Source organism: Haemaphysalis longicornis, unplaced genomic scaffold (assembly GCF_048455015.1).
Source record: "Haemaphysalis longicornis isolate Haplotype H1 unplaced genomic scaffold, Haemaphysalis longicornis Haplotype H1 scaffold_2, whole genome shotgun sequence".
NCBI classification, from domain to species: domain Eukaryota; kingdom Metazoa; phylum Arthropoda; class Arachnida; order Ixodida; family Ixodidae; genus Haemaphysalis; species Haemaphysalis longicornis.
Genome location: NW_027526295.1, coordinates 278,726,452 through 278,746,425, shown reverse-complemented (window position 1 = coordinate 278,746,425; position 19,974 = coordinate 278,726,452). Strand labels below are relative to the sequence as shown.

The following is a 19,974-nucleotide window of genomic DNA, read 5'->3' as shown; positions in this document are numbered from 1 at the left end:
TGGGGAAACTAACTTCCACGAGGGAAGGTCGCCGACCACAGCTCCTGCAGTAGTGTTTGGATCAATCCGCCATCTTCGGGAACCGCCTTTTAAACGACCTTTCTGCCTCTACAAGACGCTTTGCCCAATAAATTAAAAAGTTCCGCCGGGGACCTCTCATCGGTCTATGCGTTACGCTTGCTTCCATCATGACGTAACATTATTCTGTGCTGCAGTGCCACTCAATATATTATTCACTACATCACTGGAGAAGGTGGCACGAACTTTCTGCGCCCAAAATATGCGTAAGGGCTAAAGCGCCCCATATGAAAGTCTAAGTTCTAAGCAATCGTTTCCAGTACGTTTCGGCTAACGATACTTGTTCACCTCAAACACCCGTTCGTTCTGGGGTGCCGCAAGGTTCCGTACTTGGTCCTCTGCTTTTTCTTATCTATTTAAATGACCTGCCTTCTGAAATTTCTTTTCACATACATTTGTTCGACGACGATTGCGTTCTTTTCGTGAAATAACCTCTAATGATGAAGTAGCCGCCCTCCAAGCTGACCTTAATACAATTTCTGTCTGGTGTACTAATTTGTCAATGCAGCTAAACACTAGCAAATGTAAATTCATGAGAGTATCGAGAACTTGTAATGCTCTACCTTCTTACTTCCTTAATAACGTTGTTTTAGATACTGTTAGCAATTATAAATATTTAGTTACTCATATAACCTCCAATCTGGGCTGGGGTTTTCAAATTGATTATGTCATTAACAACGCAAACAGGACGTTGGGATATTTGCGTCGTAATTTTTCTAAAGCCCCTTCCTCATTAAAACTTCTTTTATATAAAGCACTAATTCGTCCGAAACTGGAATACGCCGCTTCCGTTTGGGATCCAGCTCAACATAACCTGATACATTCACTTGAAATGATCCAAAACAACTCGGCTCGTTTTGTACTTACTAACTATAATCGTACAGCCAGCATAATAACAATGAAATCTAGTCTTAACCTTCCATCTTTAGCATCTCGACGCAAAATCTTTCGCCTCAGCCTGTTTCATAAAATATTTCACCATCAAATCCTACGTGATGAGCTCATTTTGCCTCCACAGTATACATCTCCTCGTTTAGATCATGTTCATAAAGTAGGAGTGCCATCATGCCGAACCAACAGTTTCTTTCAGTCATATATACCTCGTACATCCATTGAATAAAACCACCTTCCCTCACTTCCGGCCACCATCCAAGATCACCAATTATTTAAGAACGCCTAGAAACGCTAGAAAATTTTCCTATCTTATAATGCACTATTCCTGTTCTGTTTCTGTTTGTTAGCTAACATTGTATAAGCAAGAAAATTTTTTGCATCGTATAATGCGCTACTTCTGTCTGTTCTGTTTCTGTTTATAACCACTCCCCTCTGTAATACCGTAGGGTAACAATAAATAAATAAATAAATAAATAAATAAATAAATAAATAAATAAGTTAAAGATCGTTTCTACGAAAGGGGAGGAAATGGCAAAACCAAAGCGTCCTGAAAAATGGCTAAACTTGACCCGCTCATAGTTGTGAAACATAATCAGGGCGAAGGGCTACACAGACGCTATTTCATTGCTGTAATTATACTTTGATAAGACTCCTCGTCCGAACAAGTAGTGCCCAGCATAAAATGCAAAGATAACTTCACTTGCACAAAATTTAAACATGCTCTGTTTGTGTCTTCTTGCAAGGGCCACAGCAACGCAAGGACATTTATGGCAATCAGCGAGATATTGAGTCATGGGCACTACCAAGACAGAAGTTGTTTATTGGCGGTGAGCGCGAACACAGGCGGCGCTGCGAAGCGCGCCTCCGTGACGTCAGCTTTGGGATTCTCGCATTTGTCGTCTGCTTCACTCAGGATCGCTCTCCCTGTTGTTTCTTTGCGGTTGGTCAACGTCTGATGCTTGTCCGCACATCAGGGTGCTTGTCCGCACCCTGAATTGGCGTGTGGGTAACTTTTTATCATAATAATAAGCTTAAAATCGCATACACTAGCTCATGGTGTCAATTAAAGTATAGTTTTGGATACCGCTACCGCAGAAACATTGCCGGCGCCACCCCATTCCTTGCGAAGCCGGTCCTGTGCGGAGCGCGAAGAGTCGGAGCTAGGCGTTAGCTTCTCATGTAAGCATTCGAACAAAAGGAACAGTCAGCTGCTAATAACCGATCACAGCGAAAATGGACGACCAAAACAAAATCTAGGCCTTCAGGGCTGTTGGCTTTGGCAGAAGGCATCACGATTCCCGGTAATGATATGTAAGGTAAAACAGTTTTTGCAACCTTGCCGAACGCTCGAACGCGTTTTGTCACACCACTTTACGTTTTCAAGGCATGAAAGTTTGCCGACATGCCAAAAACTGTAGGTTGAAATCCAAATAACCCAGTGTGTATATACGCGCGTGCTGATTCTATACCAGAAATCAAACCAGTATGGAGGTTTATTGAGCAAAACGAGTCACGTCTTCGTTAAATTTATAGTAACACATATATGTTTGTTAGGACCTAGAGGGATATTTCGGAACATTTTGCACAGCCATATCTTCCCGATATTCGGATATGCGTTATAGGAAAACTGCACTCAAGAGGAGGAGGAGGAGTAAGGGGAGGAGGGGAAAACTTTGTTGAACAATTAAATCGATCTGGTTAGTGGGCCGGGTCCTCAGACCAGGACAAGAGAGTAAAAGTAATTTTCTTCAAATCATAGAACGCCATCCCGAGTAAAATAGGATTTGTTCTTCGCGCCTGGAAGGGTTGAAAAGCAATAATGAGCTACTTGGAATTCTTCTTCGGTTTCGAGTCTTGCAATATATGCAGGTATACTATTTATTACGTTAGTTAGCGAGTATATCATGCCTTCAACACCGTAATCATGTCATTATTGTCCGAGTCAGTTCATTATGATAACGATATAATTACGACAGAAATTCGGAGCACAAAAGCCGCCTTCGAGTAGTGTGGACACGTTGTTTAGGACGCGATCGCGGTGGCGTAGCACAAACTTTCTTATTGTATTTTCATGTGAATAAACAAAGCACGCTGCGGATATGCACCTTCTTGCACGCAGCCGTAATGAAAGCCAATTTGTGAAGAAGGGAATGTATGCCATACAAAATGAAGGAAATATCCACATGACCTTTGTGAGGCTCCCAAACATCCAGAAACCTCCTAATAAGAAGTTGGTGACGGCGCAAAAAAATTAATGCGTTGGACAGAAAAAAAAAAGCAAGAAACATTAATCCGATACAAGGCAACAACGAAAGAAACAGAAGAAAGCCGCTTTATTTCCTGCTGTGCGATGAGCGTGTAGAGGCCGCTGCTTGGTACGTAGTATTAGACTGTTGAGTCTTCATAGGAGCATCTCAAATATACTGCAGGGAAGCCTACGCATTTTGAATACTTATCGAGAAGCTCTGATCGCTGATCCTCGCGAATAAGCAAGAAAGGACGAGTTACCCACGATCTTCTGATCTGAAGAAAGTTGTTCGCTATCTCTTCGTGTGTTGCAAACTTGTGGGGGATACAGCTTAGAATTATTCAGATGCGTCAGAAGCTGACAAAATAACTGAGTCGCTAGAAATACGCTTTTTAACGCACTACAGCAACTAAGCGGGCGATTTCTAGCGCAGGCACTGTTGCCCCTCACAAGCGGAGTGTAGCAGACGACAGCGGCGCGAATCCCTAAGCCGACGTCAGAGCCAGGGGGCGCCACTCAAAGATCTCACCGCCAATACCTGTATCTAATGGAGCGACCATTGGGTTACTTCTTAACGGCAGCCCCTAGGTGTGCTGCGGGATGCTCAGGTGGTAAGAAGGGCGAGTCCAGGGCCTCGAGGATCCAGGTGGTGACGCCCAGCAAGGTCAGTGCGGCGACCAGCAAAAACGCCAGGCGCCTGAGAGAGGCCGGCTGGTCGTTGTAGAGGTTGCGGCTATCGTGGGCGATTTCTGCCCCCTTCTGCCAGGACCCGAAGTTTTTGATGCCCACCGGTACCCCGACGGCCGCGGCCACCAGCGAAAAGGTCGAGTCGTAGCCAGCCTCAGCGAACTCGATATCCGTGGAAAGGAGTCCGAGATACGCGTCTTCTCCGCAATCTGGCTCTGACGGGGTCGCGTCAGAGCCTTGCTTGCTTGGCGTGAGGGCCCAAAGGTCGCTCACCGAGAGGTCCGAATCGCATTCCATGCCGGGTACGTCTTCTTCTTTATCTGGAAGCCGGTAAACCGAAATCTTTTGCAGATTCGCAACATCACGAGAAGGCACATTCCAAGACGATAGTTGGTTCTGGGTAATTGATTGCTGCAAATAAATTAAAAAGGAGATATAAGTACATAAATCAGTTCTGCTTTGCCTTAAGTATTGTACGAAAATTTCAGAGGATAGATACCCAGCCCACAATTTTACTGCAGAAAATAAATTTCTTAATCCGCAGTAACGATTTTTTTCCTTTCTGTCGAGATCTGGCCCCCTTTCGCCGGATTCTATTGTCCACAGGATTTTCCGTTGAGGAGATAATAAAAACTACGAAAACGCCCCAGAATTACTCACGATGTAGTGAATGCAGTAGCCGCCAATCGCCGAATGTTCGCACTCCCTTAATAGCAAAATGATCAATGTTTCAGCTGAAACATTGATCATAGCCAATACTCTTTTTTTTTATTTGCGATAGTATGCCCGATGGCATAAATACTATGCTACAAGTATACATTAACTCCCGTTTCGCGAACAAATACTCCCTTGCGGGCATACGGGCCAAGCTCATCGAGGACATCGTGTTCATCATTATCATACACCGAGGAACAAGAAGAAAAGAGCCAACCAGCCATTTTGTCAAGAAAACGAACCATAAAAAGAAACCAGTAGACGCCCAAGTCATGCAGCTACCGACGTACCTTAACCAAGGTATCCCGAAAAACATGACGAATCCAGGCCTGGACTGGGATGCAGGGCACCTGACAGACGTGAAGCTTCCGGGCCTGTCGGCAGGCGCCGTTCCCTCTAAGATAAGTTGGCGCAGCAGCTGGAACCGCTTTAAGTCTTACTTTGCGGACACGTCGCCTCTGTCGTCGCCATATTTGGTTCTTCTGACCCTGGCGGCTCTCACTCTCCTGGTTGCAACAGTGGCATTACTGGCCAGCTTCGACCGGCCTTTCGCCCGCCGTCAAGCCACTGAGGTGGCTTCGTCGACAGCCCGCTGGCAGAACGCATCGCACGAAGCGGCAAGCATTGCTCCTTCATCGCTGCCACCCCATGTCGATCGCAACGCACCGTCGGATAATGCGAACGACGAGCCTGCGCTCTCAACCATAGAAGCAGATCTCGATGACGTGTTCCCCACAACCTCACGAGGACCATACGACGAACATGGGGGGAACTCCACGAAGACGAAATACATCATGAGCGCAGTGAGCTTCTCTACGTCTCTTCGCTCCACAACCGTTTCTACAAAAACGCATCCTGTTGACGCGCCATCCATCCGAAGAAGTGGTGATAGACTCGATGGATACGCGTAGCTGGTGTCAGCGCAAAATGACAGGAGCCTTGCCGCCAGCTCGAACTGACGTGTCGCGGATGCAGGCCACTTTGAATAATTGAGTCGCTGGTCTGCATCGATACTGCGCAGAATTTAACGTGCAACGAAAGCATACGTGCATGGGAAAAACCATACGATGATAGTTCGGTTCCCATTCTTCGCCAAAAAATAAACTTACTAACTACGATTTGTTACGTTTCCACCTTCATTGACTGGTTTAATTTTTTGGGGTGAACAGTACTATATTCGAAACCGCCCTAGACCCCATATTATGAATTGAGAGTAAAGACGTACGCTTGAAAAGAGGAACTGGGGTTTACTTTAACAATTTTTCACTCATAAGTGTACTCACGCGTTTTGCGGAGAATAACTTCTCCAGACATGTCAGTTTCGGTTAGAGGCGACCGCGAAGTATGGTACAAATTATTACCCCCTTGAAGGCTTCTTGTCAGGTGTGCGTCGTCACGTAGAACTACAGACCAGCCTTTCAACTATGCTATAATTGTGGTGGAGGAAAAAGGCAAGCATATCCTTTTTCACAAGGTCAAGGCCAGTGTAAAAACAGTTGCCTCTTCAAACAAACATGGCAGCCTCGGGGTCAGAAATTGTTCGTTGCGTATTACCAAGCGGACGTATCAAACTCCTTTTGTGGTAACGCGCAGTCACGCCCATGCGCATGCACATGGGATCTATACACACGCTTACAAAAAAAAAGCTCAGTTCCACCCAGTGTGAAATCTGCTGAAAGAGCGGAGCTTTGTTCTGTTGTGCCAGCTCGAACGTCAACGGGTGCTCGCCCGAGTACGGCAGCGCTCTAACCGCGTAAGTTCTACACAGTTCGCGCAAAGGAGCCTGCAGCTAAATGTCAGCAGCGGGAGGCTCCCCCCTAGCGGGAGACAGGCGAATTCGTCCCTTTATCAGCGGTTCTCGGCGGTTGCTCCTACCCCTGCGTGACGCACGACCTACAGCAGACGGACGAAAAGGTCAAATCTACAACAGCTCTGCAGTTAAAAGCCTAGCATAAAGCAGTCCACATGGTTTACTTTATATTTTACTGCTTATTTCGAGTGTTTTGTCCTCGAAAACAGTGCTACCAAGTACTATTACGCGTTTCCTACAACGACGTCGACCTGCACAACAGCGCTTACGCGTCATCTTCTATTCTATAGATTTTTGTGACGTTTGCCTTGCGCTGGTTTTGCCAATAGCCATTTGTTATATTTAGCGAGAAACTACACCTGATATACAACTTATATCAATCGCCCGCCCAAATGGAGGGGCCCACAGTTCGTGCATTCGTTTCTGTGCTGTCACCGAGCTGATTTCTGATTTTCCTGAATTTATCCCTACACCTACATCTCCCGTTCCGTATCGTGACTACTGGTCCTCCCTTACAAATAAAATTTCTAGTAACTACTGCTCCAGTAAGTGGCAGGTATTGAGAGACGGGAACTTAGAAGTAGGGGGGAAGAGTTGTCGTGGAAATTGCCGCTTCGTGGAGGAATTACACTGGGTCTCCTTTTCTGCTCCCTAAAAATCGAAACTATACGCGGTCGATGTGTCGGTTCAGCTAAGCCTACAGTTATTGAGCCCGTTAGGAGGTCCGCAGAACTCGGCCAGCCAGCGCGGATAGTCATGACATTGTGTTTTCTTGGCTAGGGAGTAAGTGCCGAGGCCACGAGCGGTAGCTACCCATGACCACAATGCTTTGCACTACTGCGGTGAAGATTGATGCAATGAGTGGGTTGGCACGCAGTTATATTACCAGCGAAGCTGTTTAGCAAATTGTTATTGTAAAATGCGAGCGCAAGTGAGCGCGGGCCTCACGGTGACCACCCGGCACTTAAAAAGAAACAAGAAAATGCCGAGCGCTGGAGTGTGCGTGCCTCGCATTGACCGCCCAGCGTCCCCGGCGCACATTTGCCAAGCCAAGTATGCCCACTTAGGCAGATTGGCCAAGATTGGCCAAAAAAAAAAAAAAAAAAGCTGCAGCGTTCGCCGTAATCTTGGAGACACTTGCTTGGAACGAGAAGTACACGTCATAGAGCACGCTCCTCCAAGGTGATGTCCAATGATTAACACCTCAAAAAAAAAATAATAAGTTCACACTTATAGCAATAATGATGGAGTAACGATCGTTGCGGCAGCGAAGAAGCAGCAAATCGGATGCAATCGTGGACTTTAACAGTCGTGATAGTCGTGAAATTTGCATACAACTTCGTTACCCTCAAGTCGGTGTGAGCTTCACGTTAATGGGAGCTTCTTTCATTTTTTCTCCCGAATGATGTTCTAATGGATTACGGGGGAGAGTTCTGCTACACCGAGTGCCTTTCTTCTCGTGTCCTTACACAACGCCTTGACTACGTATCCTTAGCTTAAATTGAATGTCGTTTCATGAAAGTTTAGCGTGCTTGGTGCCATCTTCGAGGCAGTTTATATTGTCACTAGAACAAAAAGAAGTCAAAGGTATTGTATAACGCCATGCTCACGCGTCGACGACGACGACGACGTAATGGGCCACACGCAGCCTGGATGGGACCGCCATGAACGCCTGTACATAGATCTCACCGTCTCCTAAATACATCGCATCACCACCACGCATGGCTCGCCTCGTCTTTTTTCTGCCGCCATGTAACAACATTCGTACATTTATTTAAACCTCACTGAAGTTTCCCCGCGAAGTTCACTGTCATTTCTAGTTCGTATTCGCCCTTATACGTCATTGTGATGACGCTAATCCGTGCTTGTAGCCATCGACTAACCGAAGGAGGTGTACATCTGAAAATTTGTTTCTTACCCTACCGCGGTGGTTTAGTGGTTAGGTTTAGTGCTGCTGGGGTGGAGGTCGCAGTGGCGATTTTCAAAAGCGACCCTTATTATAATTTCTAACACGAAAGTGTTTTATTGCCGGATACACAAAGATTTCAATGACGCCATTTCCGTCACGGAAGTGACGCCAGTTCAATGAAGCGAGCGGTCTGTAAAGGATGCATCCCTGCACACAGGGCCCTTTTGCGGGGAAGCAACCTTTAGTACTAAAGAGTACGTTATACTTAGGGTTGTTCGTATATCTGTCACAGAAATGACGCCAATACATCTTTGCCGAAGAGACCCGCCAGCAGGACGTCGCTCATTAAGCACGCCAATAAGACAGCCGCCGAGCCTCTAATCATGCTCAGCCGCAGATTTCGCAAAACATTTCCATTTCGTGTTTTATAGATTCCTATGACAGAGGAATCAACCACAGTTTTTTATGGAGTCGAGCAAACAGGCAAGAAAAAGGACCATGTGCATGGATTTTGATGCACGTTAAAGAAGCTTAGGTTACGTCAATACTTCCTAGTCCCCCACAATGGTAGAGACGTCCCGTTCCCATGAGGGTAAAAACCCGCACTTCCTTTGCGCACCTTGCTCCTTCTGCTGATTCGCTTAAAACACTCATTATATTCTGTTAAGCATCAGCCAAAAGGACTTCGCTGTTCGGAATCAGTGGCCTAGAGGGTTAAAGAAAAACGACACCAGTAGCCTAGTAAGTATAATCGTGCGTTACGGAGCGAGCGTCCTTGTCAGTTCATTTGCTGCAAAATGTTCTCTTAGCTCAATTATGAGCATTTTTTTCGGATATAAGGGTTTTTTTTTTGTATTCTCTAGGTCATATCAGCACATTTAATTAGCGTTCCGCATCGCACTGGAACGTGACGGGCCGGTAGTACCTTCCTCGGGACATAATATCGCGCCGCAGTTCAGGAACGTAATAACGCACGTCGAAGTCCAGCTGTGATTTCTGTGCATAAAACTCCGATTTGATTTATGACGATATTCAGAATTTACAGCTGAAAATGGTATGGTAACACTGGAAACGAACTTTCTCAGACTTTTTCCGTAAACGTTTAGTTAGGTGTATTCGAATGCGCCTTTCACCGGACCGCGTTGTCATACATTCGTATTCTTTCTGTTCAGGATGCCACTTCGGTAAAATACCACCAGGAATACTCGTTCACGCATGTATACCTCTTCGATTTTGTAAAATGTCATTTGCACCGCACGCTGCGCTGGTTGTCCATATTGATTGAGGATTGAGGTGTTTTTCTTTTGTCGTGCGTTTGTTCGGTGACACCAAATACGTTAGTGATCTATGGAGGTTGCCCAAGCGTTTAAACGGTAACGATAACCAGCGATGCGAAAGCCACGCGTAACCACAAGAGGTGTACAGGAGGGTCCGGGCTGTGTACGCTGCAGCAGCGTGATGTGGAAATAGAAAAAAAAGGAAACAGAAAGATCAGAAAAAACTGAAATATATTATAGTGAACCTTTTAATTTTTTGGTATTCCCCCAAACAAGCAATCAACTACACTCGATATACCCAAGAATAACGGTTTTCAAATGTGAAGATGCTGTTTACTCCGGCAATGCCATTTTCTGTAAATTGGAGCTGTTTATGTGCAACTTTCCACTACTAGCTACGCGTGTCCCCATCCCCCCCCCCCCCCCCCCCCCCCCCCCCCCTTCTGCTCGCTTTTTGTAATGTCGTATAAAGCAAGAAGAAAACGACAGCCAGATAAGCTGAAAACAGATCAGGGCTCTTTGAAGAAGAGGAAGAAGAAAATGAGGAGCTAGAAGCGCAGTTGGAGAATTTAGAACATATCCTATTTAATTGCCGCAGCTTCTCTCCAATGCGACGCACGCATCTGGAGTCAATCTTTAGACGCCTTAACCTTCCGCTATCTAGTTACGAGGTCCTGTCACTAGGCGCTTCCGCCCTAGGAGTCTGCCACAGGGATGTTGTGTCTGCCCTCCATTCTTATGTTGTGGCGACAGGCAGGTTTTCCTGCTAGCCAGCTAAACATTCACACATACCTCATTTTTCTTCCTGAATCTACTTTCTTATTATACATATTTAAAAATTCTGTTGGGTATTTCCTTTTCTAAATTTTGGGATCTAAAATAATATAGGTCACATCCTCATTAGGCACAAAACTTCTTGGCCAATCCCCCGCGTGGGTACGTGCCATGGTGGGAGGCAACCAACCAACCAACCAAGAAGCGCAGTCCGCAGAGGCCAACCGCCCTCGCCGCGTCCACCGACACGTACTCCACGGTCTCTAAACCGAGGCTGGCGCTGCTGCGTGAAGGCGGGACGCCTCCCGCAAGTACCAGGGCTGCCGCAGCGCGGGAACGTCCGCAGGGGACTCGGCTGCAGCCACCGGCATCGGTGGCGCACAGCGCCCGTGGCTACCTAGATCAGCTGCAGCTCGCCGTCGCAATCCCGACCCTTCCGGAACGCGAGCGAGACGATGCCAAGGACAGCCTCACCTCGGTTCTCGTCATGCTTGCGCTGTGCGTTTTCCTCGGCCTCGTCGCCTCGGCAGGGCTGGCCACGAGTCGTGGGCTCAGGTCCGGAAGGGAGCCGGAAAGCAGGCAGCCGGAGATAAGAGAGCCCGCTGCTGTGCTCCGGCAAGAGACGCCGGCCGTCCCAGCGTACGGGTTGCCCCGTAACGAGCACTTGGCCGGTGTCTCGAACTCGATGACCAGCGGTGACGCAGGCGCGAGAGAGTTTAGGAGGCGAGCGTCACAGGTCGACGGGGATGACAAGCATCGTCGAAATGCGAGCGTCCGTCTCCTCGGGTCCTGGGAAGACACGCCGGAGCCACGCGAATGGACAATGGACCTTACGCCCAGCGATGCCAACGAGGCCGCCAGGCAGTTTCCGTTGATGACCGGTGACAACGCATCTTTGTCTACGGATCGCCTCTCCACGCCGACGGCTAAGAAGCGAGGCGCCACAGCACCACTGCAAGATACAACGCCGAAATTTACGACACCAGGTGCGGTATTCTCGTAACTGTCCCTTTTGAAAACGTCCCTTTTGCGTCCCTTTCATCGTGACGTCCTTCCGGTTAAGCAATAAGCGTTGGCAGTAGGTTTGCAGCGCTTGCGTTACGTCACTTCCGGTTGGTTGCTTTTAGCCAATCGGGGCTTGCCAAAAGGGACACTTTTGAAAGGGACGCAAAAGGGACAAAACTCGAGAATACCGCCCCAGGTTCGTATCGAGAAATTCCCTTAACCCAAATTTGGGACAAGGGAGAGTGAAAGCCAGCGCTGTGAAAGCGGGCTAAATTGTTTGTTCTTTATCAATGTTAGGAGCGCATCGAGTGATAGGAAGGACAGAAAGAGAGCTTTTATATCAGCCCAGTAGTCCTGTTGGCTTGTCAAATCGTTAAAATTTCTAGTGCTCTATTCTTATAAGCAGGACATTATAAGCATGCCCTGCTTACATTCTTAAGAGCAGGGCATGGTGAAAAAATTTACCATTTCTTCCTAACGAAAATTGCGAGAAGCGCGAAAGCTCAAGGTGCGTCCAAGCTTCGCTGAAAGTGCGAACAATCGAGCGTCAAACTTTGAAAGACCAAAAACGCAAACGAAGGAGGAACCCATGCGACGATTTTTCACGCACTAAGTAAAAACATCTGCGAACGATATATAAATGTAGGCTGTGTGAAAAGTTCCTCCAGGAAATTCTCACGGCAGTTTCCATAAGAGCTGGCTGGCCTAAAATTTCCTGAAAAATATTACGTCCCAACGTAACCTAACGTAGTATAACATAACGCGTCGTAACCTACCCAAATCCAGCCCAACTGCAACAAACCTAATCTCACCCAGCTCAACGACACCGAACAAAGCCTATAATAAACGTAATGCAATTCATTCTAGAAGTCCTGTGCGGCGATCTCTTGATATACTAAAAACCAGAGTAAAATATAGCATTAACACAATCCCGATGACCGATAAATTAAAAAATTGAAAAGCTAAAAAAAACATCGCAACGTCAGACTCGAACCTAAGCCTGCTCGTTTAAAACCAAACATTCCACCACAACACTACAGGAGCCGCTGCAAACGCAGCTTTTTAGGGAATATTTATCCCATAGAATCTTCGGTTTGCGTGCTTAGCCAATGAGACTCGACCGCTGAGACGAATTTCCGACGGTAATTCTCACGGTTGCCGTGATAATGAACACTACCATAAATTTACGCTGAAACGTGGTTGTCACCGTTTCCTTAAATGGGTACGCTGTTAGAAGATATGGGGAGTTGACTCAAGCGAGCAAACAACCCCGCCGAATCTACCGGGCGCAGGTGACGGAGGGGGCGGCCGTCTGATGTGCGGCTTTCGCCGACCAGAGCTGTAAGAGTGAGTCAGAGCTTTGAACGAAAACAACAGAAAGGCTTATATTTGAACAGACAAAACACTGTACTGTCACGAGGACATGTAACGTTAACGAGAGGTAACTTAGAACGATTTCAAATGCTAGAAACAGTTCAAATACAAAATGTACAATAAGGAGTTTTAACAATGAATACTATGAGGAAGAAAAGTTAATTTAAAACCACGCAGTGCGATGCATATGAGAAACAGAGTCCCACAATATTCACCGACCGCGCCGGACGATGCACCGCTGTTGGAGGCAATTCGGCAACCTGTACAGCGTGGCTTCGTCGTAGGCCAGGGCGTCTGAGACGATCAGGGTGATTCGAGACCCGGGGGTACGCTGGAGTCCTCCAGGGCGCGGGTCGCCGATGGTGGTGCTAAACGTAACTAATTTGCTTGGGCGCGGATTCTCTTTTTATAACTGCCGGCGCGGAGAGAGAGGGCACAACGCACAACGCGCCCGCCGCCGTCGAGCGCACAACTTCCCTCTCTCTCCCTCCTGGAACCATCGACGCGCCTTAGCACTTGCAAAGCTCTGCTCTCCCCCTCGAAAGAACTCGAGCTTCGATGAAAGCTGAGCGGCGGAGTTTTTATTTTGGTATTTCCTTGCCGGCGAGCCGGCGAGTGGTCGCGTTACCGCCGCTTCGTTCGAGAGAATTCCAGCATTTTCTCGGGGCGAATAGAACTGAACTGAATGAATCGGACGACTGTAACAAGAATTAGGTGCTGTACAATAATATGAAAAAGCTATACGATACTTTTAAACGACGTGCGCTAGAGTTTGTGACAGTGGTTTATGATAAACGAAAACTATTGCACTCCATCATGGTCGATGGGTGGGTTGTCTTATCTAGAAGCGTTCCTATTTCGCGATTTTAAAGCAGCCGTTTCGATACAATCGAAGCCCGGTTTCGCACACGCCCAGTGTGTCCAGAGATCTCATCAAAGCTTTGCGGTCGACGAAATTGTCTATGGGGAAATGCATTATTTTTCTGACACAGCGTCATCGGTCCCACTAACACATCTTTCGCTTTAATAATAATGCTGTACGTGCTGCGCATTTTATTGACCTAACTAGCTGATTCGACCAACTAGCTGAGTGATTCGGGTTTTGCAACAAACAATGTTTGAAGAAAGTTGGCAGAGCCGTAAATCTCTTGATGACACTGACATCCTCCTTCATTTTCTTTCAGATTACTGGAACTACCATTCCCTGACGGACTGGGATAATGAAACAAAAGCAGCTTATTTGTGAAAGTTTAATATCAGTGATATCAAGTTTAGACGTGGTCTCGTTAATGTTGCTTGCATGCCTTATTACGTTTTTCGGGCTGTGCTATCGCATTTACAATGTCACAACCAGTTTGTGAGGTGACAGTTTCGGAGGTGTCATGATCAACTTCCATTAAGACGTCGATGTGAAAGCGCTTAATTAGTCACTTTTTGTCGAGCGTTGAGTGGTTACATGCAATAAGACGCTTCAGCTATCCGTCCCTTTTGTGTTCCGTTCTCGTGAAATGCAGGTAACGACGCAGAGTTCATTCACTTAACGGGCGTTTTCCGAACACCACACAAGTTATCAGGGAACGCAGCGGCTTCCAGTCAATCTGTTGCTTGAAGCTGGCACTTAGAAAATGAAGACAAGTTTTTTTATTCGGCTGGCTTAATTCACTACAGCGCGATATCGTTTCTCACGGTTTACTTCTTACATAACAGGTGGTTCTATACCAGATAGACAATGTGGGTAGATTGATGATTGATTGTAGGGTTTAACGCGCCGACGCAACGCCGGTGATGAGGCGCGCCGTAGTGGAGGGCTCCGGATTAATTTTGACCACCTGGGGATCTTTAACGTGCGCCGAAATCTCGTACACACGGGCGTTTTTGCTTTTCGCCTCCATCAGAAAAGCGGCCGCCGCGGCCGTGAATCGAACCCGCGACCTCGTGCTCAGCAGCGCAACGCCTTAGCCACTGAGCCAACGCGGCGGGTAACAATGTGGGCAGAACCGACAACAACCATGTTTAACTGAAAAACGACGCAGTTTAAGGTTCAGGAATTGCAACGATGGCCTTTAGGGTGTTTGGAAGGAAAATAAGTCCTGAGCCACACTCCTTGAAAACTTTCAAACGGGCAACGCACACTGTGTTTTGTTCTTGCCTCTACGATACCCGCAGTGGTGGCTCAGAGTCTAAGGCGTTGCGCTGCTGAGCACGAGGTCGTGGGTTCGATTCCCGGCCGTGGCGGCCGCTTTTCTGATGGAGGCGAAAAGCAAAAACGCCCGTGTGTGCGAGATTTCGGCGCACGTTAAAGATACCCAGGTGGTCAAAATTAATCCGGAGCCCTCCACTACGGCGCGCCTCATCGCCTGCGTTGCGTCGGCGCGTTAAACCCTACAATCAATCAATCAAATCAATCAATCTTGCCTCTACGATAAAATTAATCGTCGACGTGCTGATTCCCTCTTCATTGAAAAATATCACACGACGCTTGAGACCATTCAGGCTGCTCATATCGTTAACAAGGGAGAGAAGTACATCACCTCCCTCTCGGTACTGGAATCAAAACTGGGAAATTAACCCTTGACATCACGTAACTGACATCCTGACGCGTGTTAGCCCTTTCGCTGGCTGCGTTTCCACTAAATCTTTTGCACCACATGTACATACTCCTAGTATCTCCCCATCTTGAGTTATTCGTGCCTACATGTTCTAGTTTTTTATCATTTCGTGTCATCATTACGCGCTGTGTACTAACGCCACTGTTCATAGATGATGATACTTAGTTGATCGAGGTGGCTGTGCTTGCCTATCGCGCAATCGACACCCCCACAGACTGCACAGGCCAGTTAAAGGAAGCATGTTCATAAGTTGGTTCACCAAGACACCTGACGAAAATCGTATGATGCCCACATTCTTTACTGAACGTTGTTTTAAAACTGTCCTACAAAATAGCACCATAGCCTAGAAAATAGTCATCCATTGTCTTTGGGCTAGAGCGTAGGTGGTAGGCTGCCACCAAGGGTGGGAGAAGTCGCGATCGTAAATCGAAGCTTCAACGGGGAGTGTATACAGGTATGCGATTTAAAGATGGTGCTTAATGCCTTGGGGAATACACAACTTGCTCTTTCTATTGAGGACGTTCTGATATCGGTCATGGATGTAAGGCACACGATATAAGGAAATGGTATAATGCAGAGAAACAAGGGCTTGAGAAATGGGCATGCGCGAAGCACTAACACGTACTGATGACTGAAACGAGCTTGTTCCGAACCAAGCCAGCTCGCCCTTTCAAACGGCCCTCAGGCGATTGCTTTAGTGCTGAGCTGCAGTTCCGTGGGGAGGAGACGATGGGAACACCCTGTGTTTGAAGCAGTGTCTAACCGGAACCGAACCGCAACCGAAAACGGAAACCGAACCGACATTTTCTCCGGAACTGAACACGAGCCCGAACCATTATTTTGTTAGCCCGCCGAACGGGAACCGTAACCGAAGCGAAAAAAATGCTGTTGTTTAGCTTTGGTTAACCCTAGTTAAGCGAAAGCTTCACGTTCCTGGCTAGGCCCAGTGTATTTGTCGAGGTGTGGTCGAGCTGTGGTTTCGCAGTATTACACAGACATGTTTGCAGTGACTGCACTGCTTAGTCATATTTTTTCATTTTCATGACGTTGTTTAAGCCTCGCCGCTGTACGAGCGACCACAGCTCGATGTTCGCCTTACGCCATCGCAAAGAGTTCTGCGCCGCCGGTCGCGGAATAAATGGTCCCGGAACTAATGGTCCCGGAACAAATGGTCCCGGAACTAATGGTCCCAGAACAAATGGTCCCAACTTCAAACTAGGAAGAAATGGTCCCACCACTACTGCTCCTATGCATGAGCGCCTGTATGAGGGAAGGAAGGAGGTCAGAGTATTTATATTTATATGTCTGTATTTGTGCACAATGTATTTTGCATCGGTTGATATATAATATATTTGCTAAAGCTGAATTTACTTGAGTGAAATGCGGTATACAAATTTTTATGTCGCACATGTATGTCCTCGCATGCTTCCTTTGCTCGGCTTTTTTTTTTGGTGTTATTCCGAGTACCAGGCAAACCAATGGCAGACATTTCAATCAATATCAGCGTGTACTGGGCAGCCCTGGGTCGGTGTTTGAAACGAATACAATAAGGGGCTGCCATAATTTTCTCCTGTAGTGGCTCTAAGTGCACTCGCTTTGGTAACATATTTCTTTGCTTGAGATGGCCCTCATTGCCCTCTTTAGAAGAAATTGGCCATGGTGCTGACGGTCGCGACAGCGTAGCTTGACCAGTGGCTAAGCCGATGCTCGCGATCAGACGTTCGCATGTCTCGAGGCTGTGCCTGTCACCAAGCTCGCTTACTAGCGGCGTCCCGCGACAGGCGCGGCTTCCTGAAACGCGGCCGGACTCACAAACTATCTTTTGAAACGGGAAGGGAGCGTTAATCCTGGCCGTGCGTGAAATGTTGCGGTGACTGAGAAAACTTCCGAGGGGGAGGGAGGGGGCGACAACTCACTACGCATGAACCCGTGAAGTGCTTGCTTCTTACTGAGGCATGCCTCTACGTATTCTGTAAATCATGGATGGAGCCGCATGTTTCCCCGTGGATTCTTTTTTCCCCCTGTGTTTGCGAGTAGCACCGTCATTGGTTATAGAGTGACAAGGCAGACAATTGAAATAACGACATTTTGATAAACCAAAAAGTCGAAAACAGAAAAATTGAAAACATAACAAAAATCCAACAACGGAAGAGAGAGAGAGAGAGAGAGAGAGAGAGAGAGAGAGAGAGAGAGAGAGAGAGAGAGAAGTAATAAATAAGAATATTCGTCTTCAACGTATAAAAAACGCCAAGACAAAACTAAAAAAGCCTGAAGAAAAACGATAGAAATACGCATAAGAAAATTCCCCAAACGGGCCAATCGTGTAATGCCCTGCACTAGCACAAAAATGCTTGGTTGGCAGAAATACTGCGTTTAATCGTTGTAATAGCGTAAACTGAGGTGACCGGTTTAACGGAATCGGAAAAAAAAGAAAACAGAAATTAAAAAAAGAACTAAAGAAATTATGAACTGCACTCCAGCAAGATACAACATATTTGAACAGAGAAGCCACGTGAGTTTTATAGAATAATTTTGCCTGAAGAGGTGCCTGGGACCATTTGTTCCGGGACCATAAGTTCCGGGACCATTTGTTCCTACTTTCGAGTTGGGACCATTTTTTCCGGGACCATAAGTTCCGGGGCCATTTGTTCCGGGACCATTTGTTCCGGGACCATTTGTTCCTACACCCCTGCGCCGCACGTGGCCTCCTGGTCTCCCTTTGTGGCGTGCGTTTATCGCTGCGGCGGAGGCCTCCTCGCCTTCCTCCGCCACGTGGCGACACAGGTCCCGTGCAGGCCTCCATTCCTTCATCACCTATCTCTCCCCTGTCGCCTATCTCTCCACGCCATCGGGCCGCTTTTCCGTGCCGGGCGCTCCGCCAGGTGGCGAAACGAGTCGCGCGCACTGACTCTGTTCCCTCCTCGCCCGTGTCTGGGCAGAAGGGTTGCAAGATGAGGTAGTTGGAAAGACATTCTTGAATGGAACCAGCGCGAAATTCAACAAAAGCAAAGGAAGTGGACCCCAAGTTCTATCAGCATGTGTTTGAGATAGCATGAATTCTCATTAAAGGGCCCCCCACCATCCCATCTTTCTTGACATTGTACTAAGTGCAGCGGATGTGAACCTAATTTTCTTGCCACTAGCATTTTATTTAGGCCCCGTGTACCAACAGACCGAGAAGTTATGGAAGCGTTGCACATAGCAGAAAGACGAGACAATTGTGTTAGCCGAGCAAGTGTGTGTCTTCAATCGAAAGAGATTACATATCTAGGGTTACGAATCAGCGCGCCGCAGTGCTTTAAGCTTTGGGCAGCACTCCTCGGCTGTGTGGCGAAGCCTTCAGTATGTGCGCCTTTCGAGTAGGCGCCGCCCTGTCGGTGACTTATGCTTGCATCGGCAGACGATGGATCCAAAGGCGCCGCTACATGTCTGCGAAAGTCCGGATAGCTGTCTACCCTCTCTCTGCGCGATTGAAACCTCGGCAGTGGCAGGCGAGGCATGTTTCGGACTCGGAGTGCGCCGCTAACCCCGGCCGCTCACGAACTCTGGAAAGAGTGTTGTGTGTGCCTGTGCCGTTCGTGCCGTGTGCGGGAAGCAAAGAGAACGCTTGTTTGGCCGTTGGTGCTTTGTGTATAAATAAGACCCCCCCCCCTCCAAGCGTTGTAGTTCACTCATGTTTGCACACTGAATCAATGCTGTCACTCTGCTCGAGTCCTGTACTCTAACCTCGCCCGTCGGGGCATTGTTCTTGTCTGACTTCGGCTCATCTCTCAACATGCCGTAAACAAGTTAAGTTTGCCTTCAGCTTCGTGTCTTCTTCAAGGCAGCAACATTGGCTGTCCGCTCGCATCACCACACTACCTCCTGCATGTCGGTAGCGTCGGAGCTCGGCTCGGAAACGCCTGCTCGTATGCAATACTGGGTGGGCTTTGACTGTAGCCGTTGTTTATCTAGTTACCTTATCATCGTGGCTTTTGTAAGCTTGTTTTGGTTATGCGCAGCGTTTTTTTTATTTTCTTGTATTAAGAGTTTATATTCGCCCTTCTTGATATTACACTTAAATTTTTAGACCGGCGGCTGTCCTTCGGTTCCACTTTCCTTGTATTTGTTTAAGTTCGCGCTCATTTCATCCAAGAATAAGCCTACGCATCTCTACCCTACTGCCTATCTCTCCCCGCCATCGGGCCGATGCGCCGTGCCGGGGGCTTGCGGAAAGGGGCGTGGTTTCACCTCCAGCTCTCAGGGTCAAAATTGGTCACCCCGAGAAGACTGCCCTAGGTAGCGTAGCGAAGCGTTCGCTACAAAAAGAAATAATGCTTACCGGTTCCCGACAAAACTGTTTGGCTACCTGTTGTTAATACCGGGTGGTCAGTGTCATTCGGGCTTTTCTCTTCCACGCTCCTTCAAGTTCGCAATGTCTAGCGCAATTTCCTCTTTAGATGAATCAAAACAATATAAACTGCCCTCATGCTATAATCTTGGAAAAAGGACTGCGCAGCAATGTTGAAGTGGCATATTGCTGCTGGTCGAGCAAGCAGGGTGCAAGGCTAAGCAAAAGAAATGCCACACTCTCTGCAGCCTGCAGGAAGTTAGCA

The 19,974-nt window shown here is 47.5% G+C and overlaps 1 protein-coding gene across 1 annotated transcript; it reads right to left on the bottom strand.

Moving 5' to 3' along the window:
- Positions 1 to 3,764: 3,764 nt before the first annotated feature.
- Positions 3,765 to 11,360, bottom strand: LOC144167802 (uncharacterized). Its single transcript, XM_077696974.1, has 2 exons — positions 10,866 to 11,360; positions 3,765 to 4,227 (listed from the first exon to the last, which is right to left on the bottom strand). The coding sequence occupies exon 2, from the start codon at positions 4,202 to 4,204 to the stop codon at positions 3,785 to 3,787; it is 420 nt and encodes a 139-aa protein (XP_077553100.1). The 5' UTR covers positions 4,205 to 4,227; positions 10,866 to 11,360; the 3' UTR covers positions 3,765 to 3,784.
- Positions 11,361 to 19,974: the final 8,614 nt, after the last annotated feature.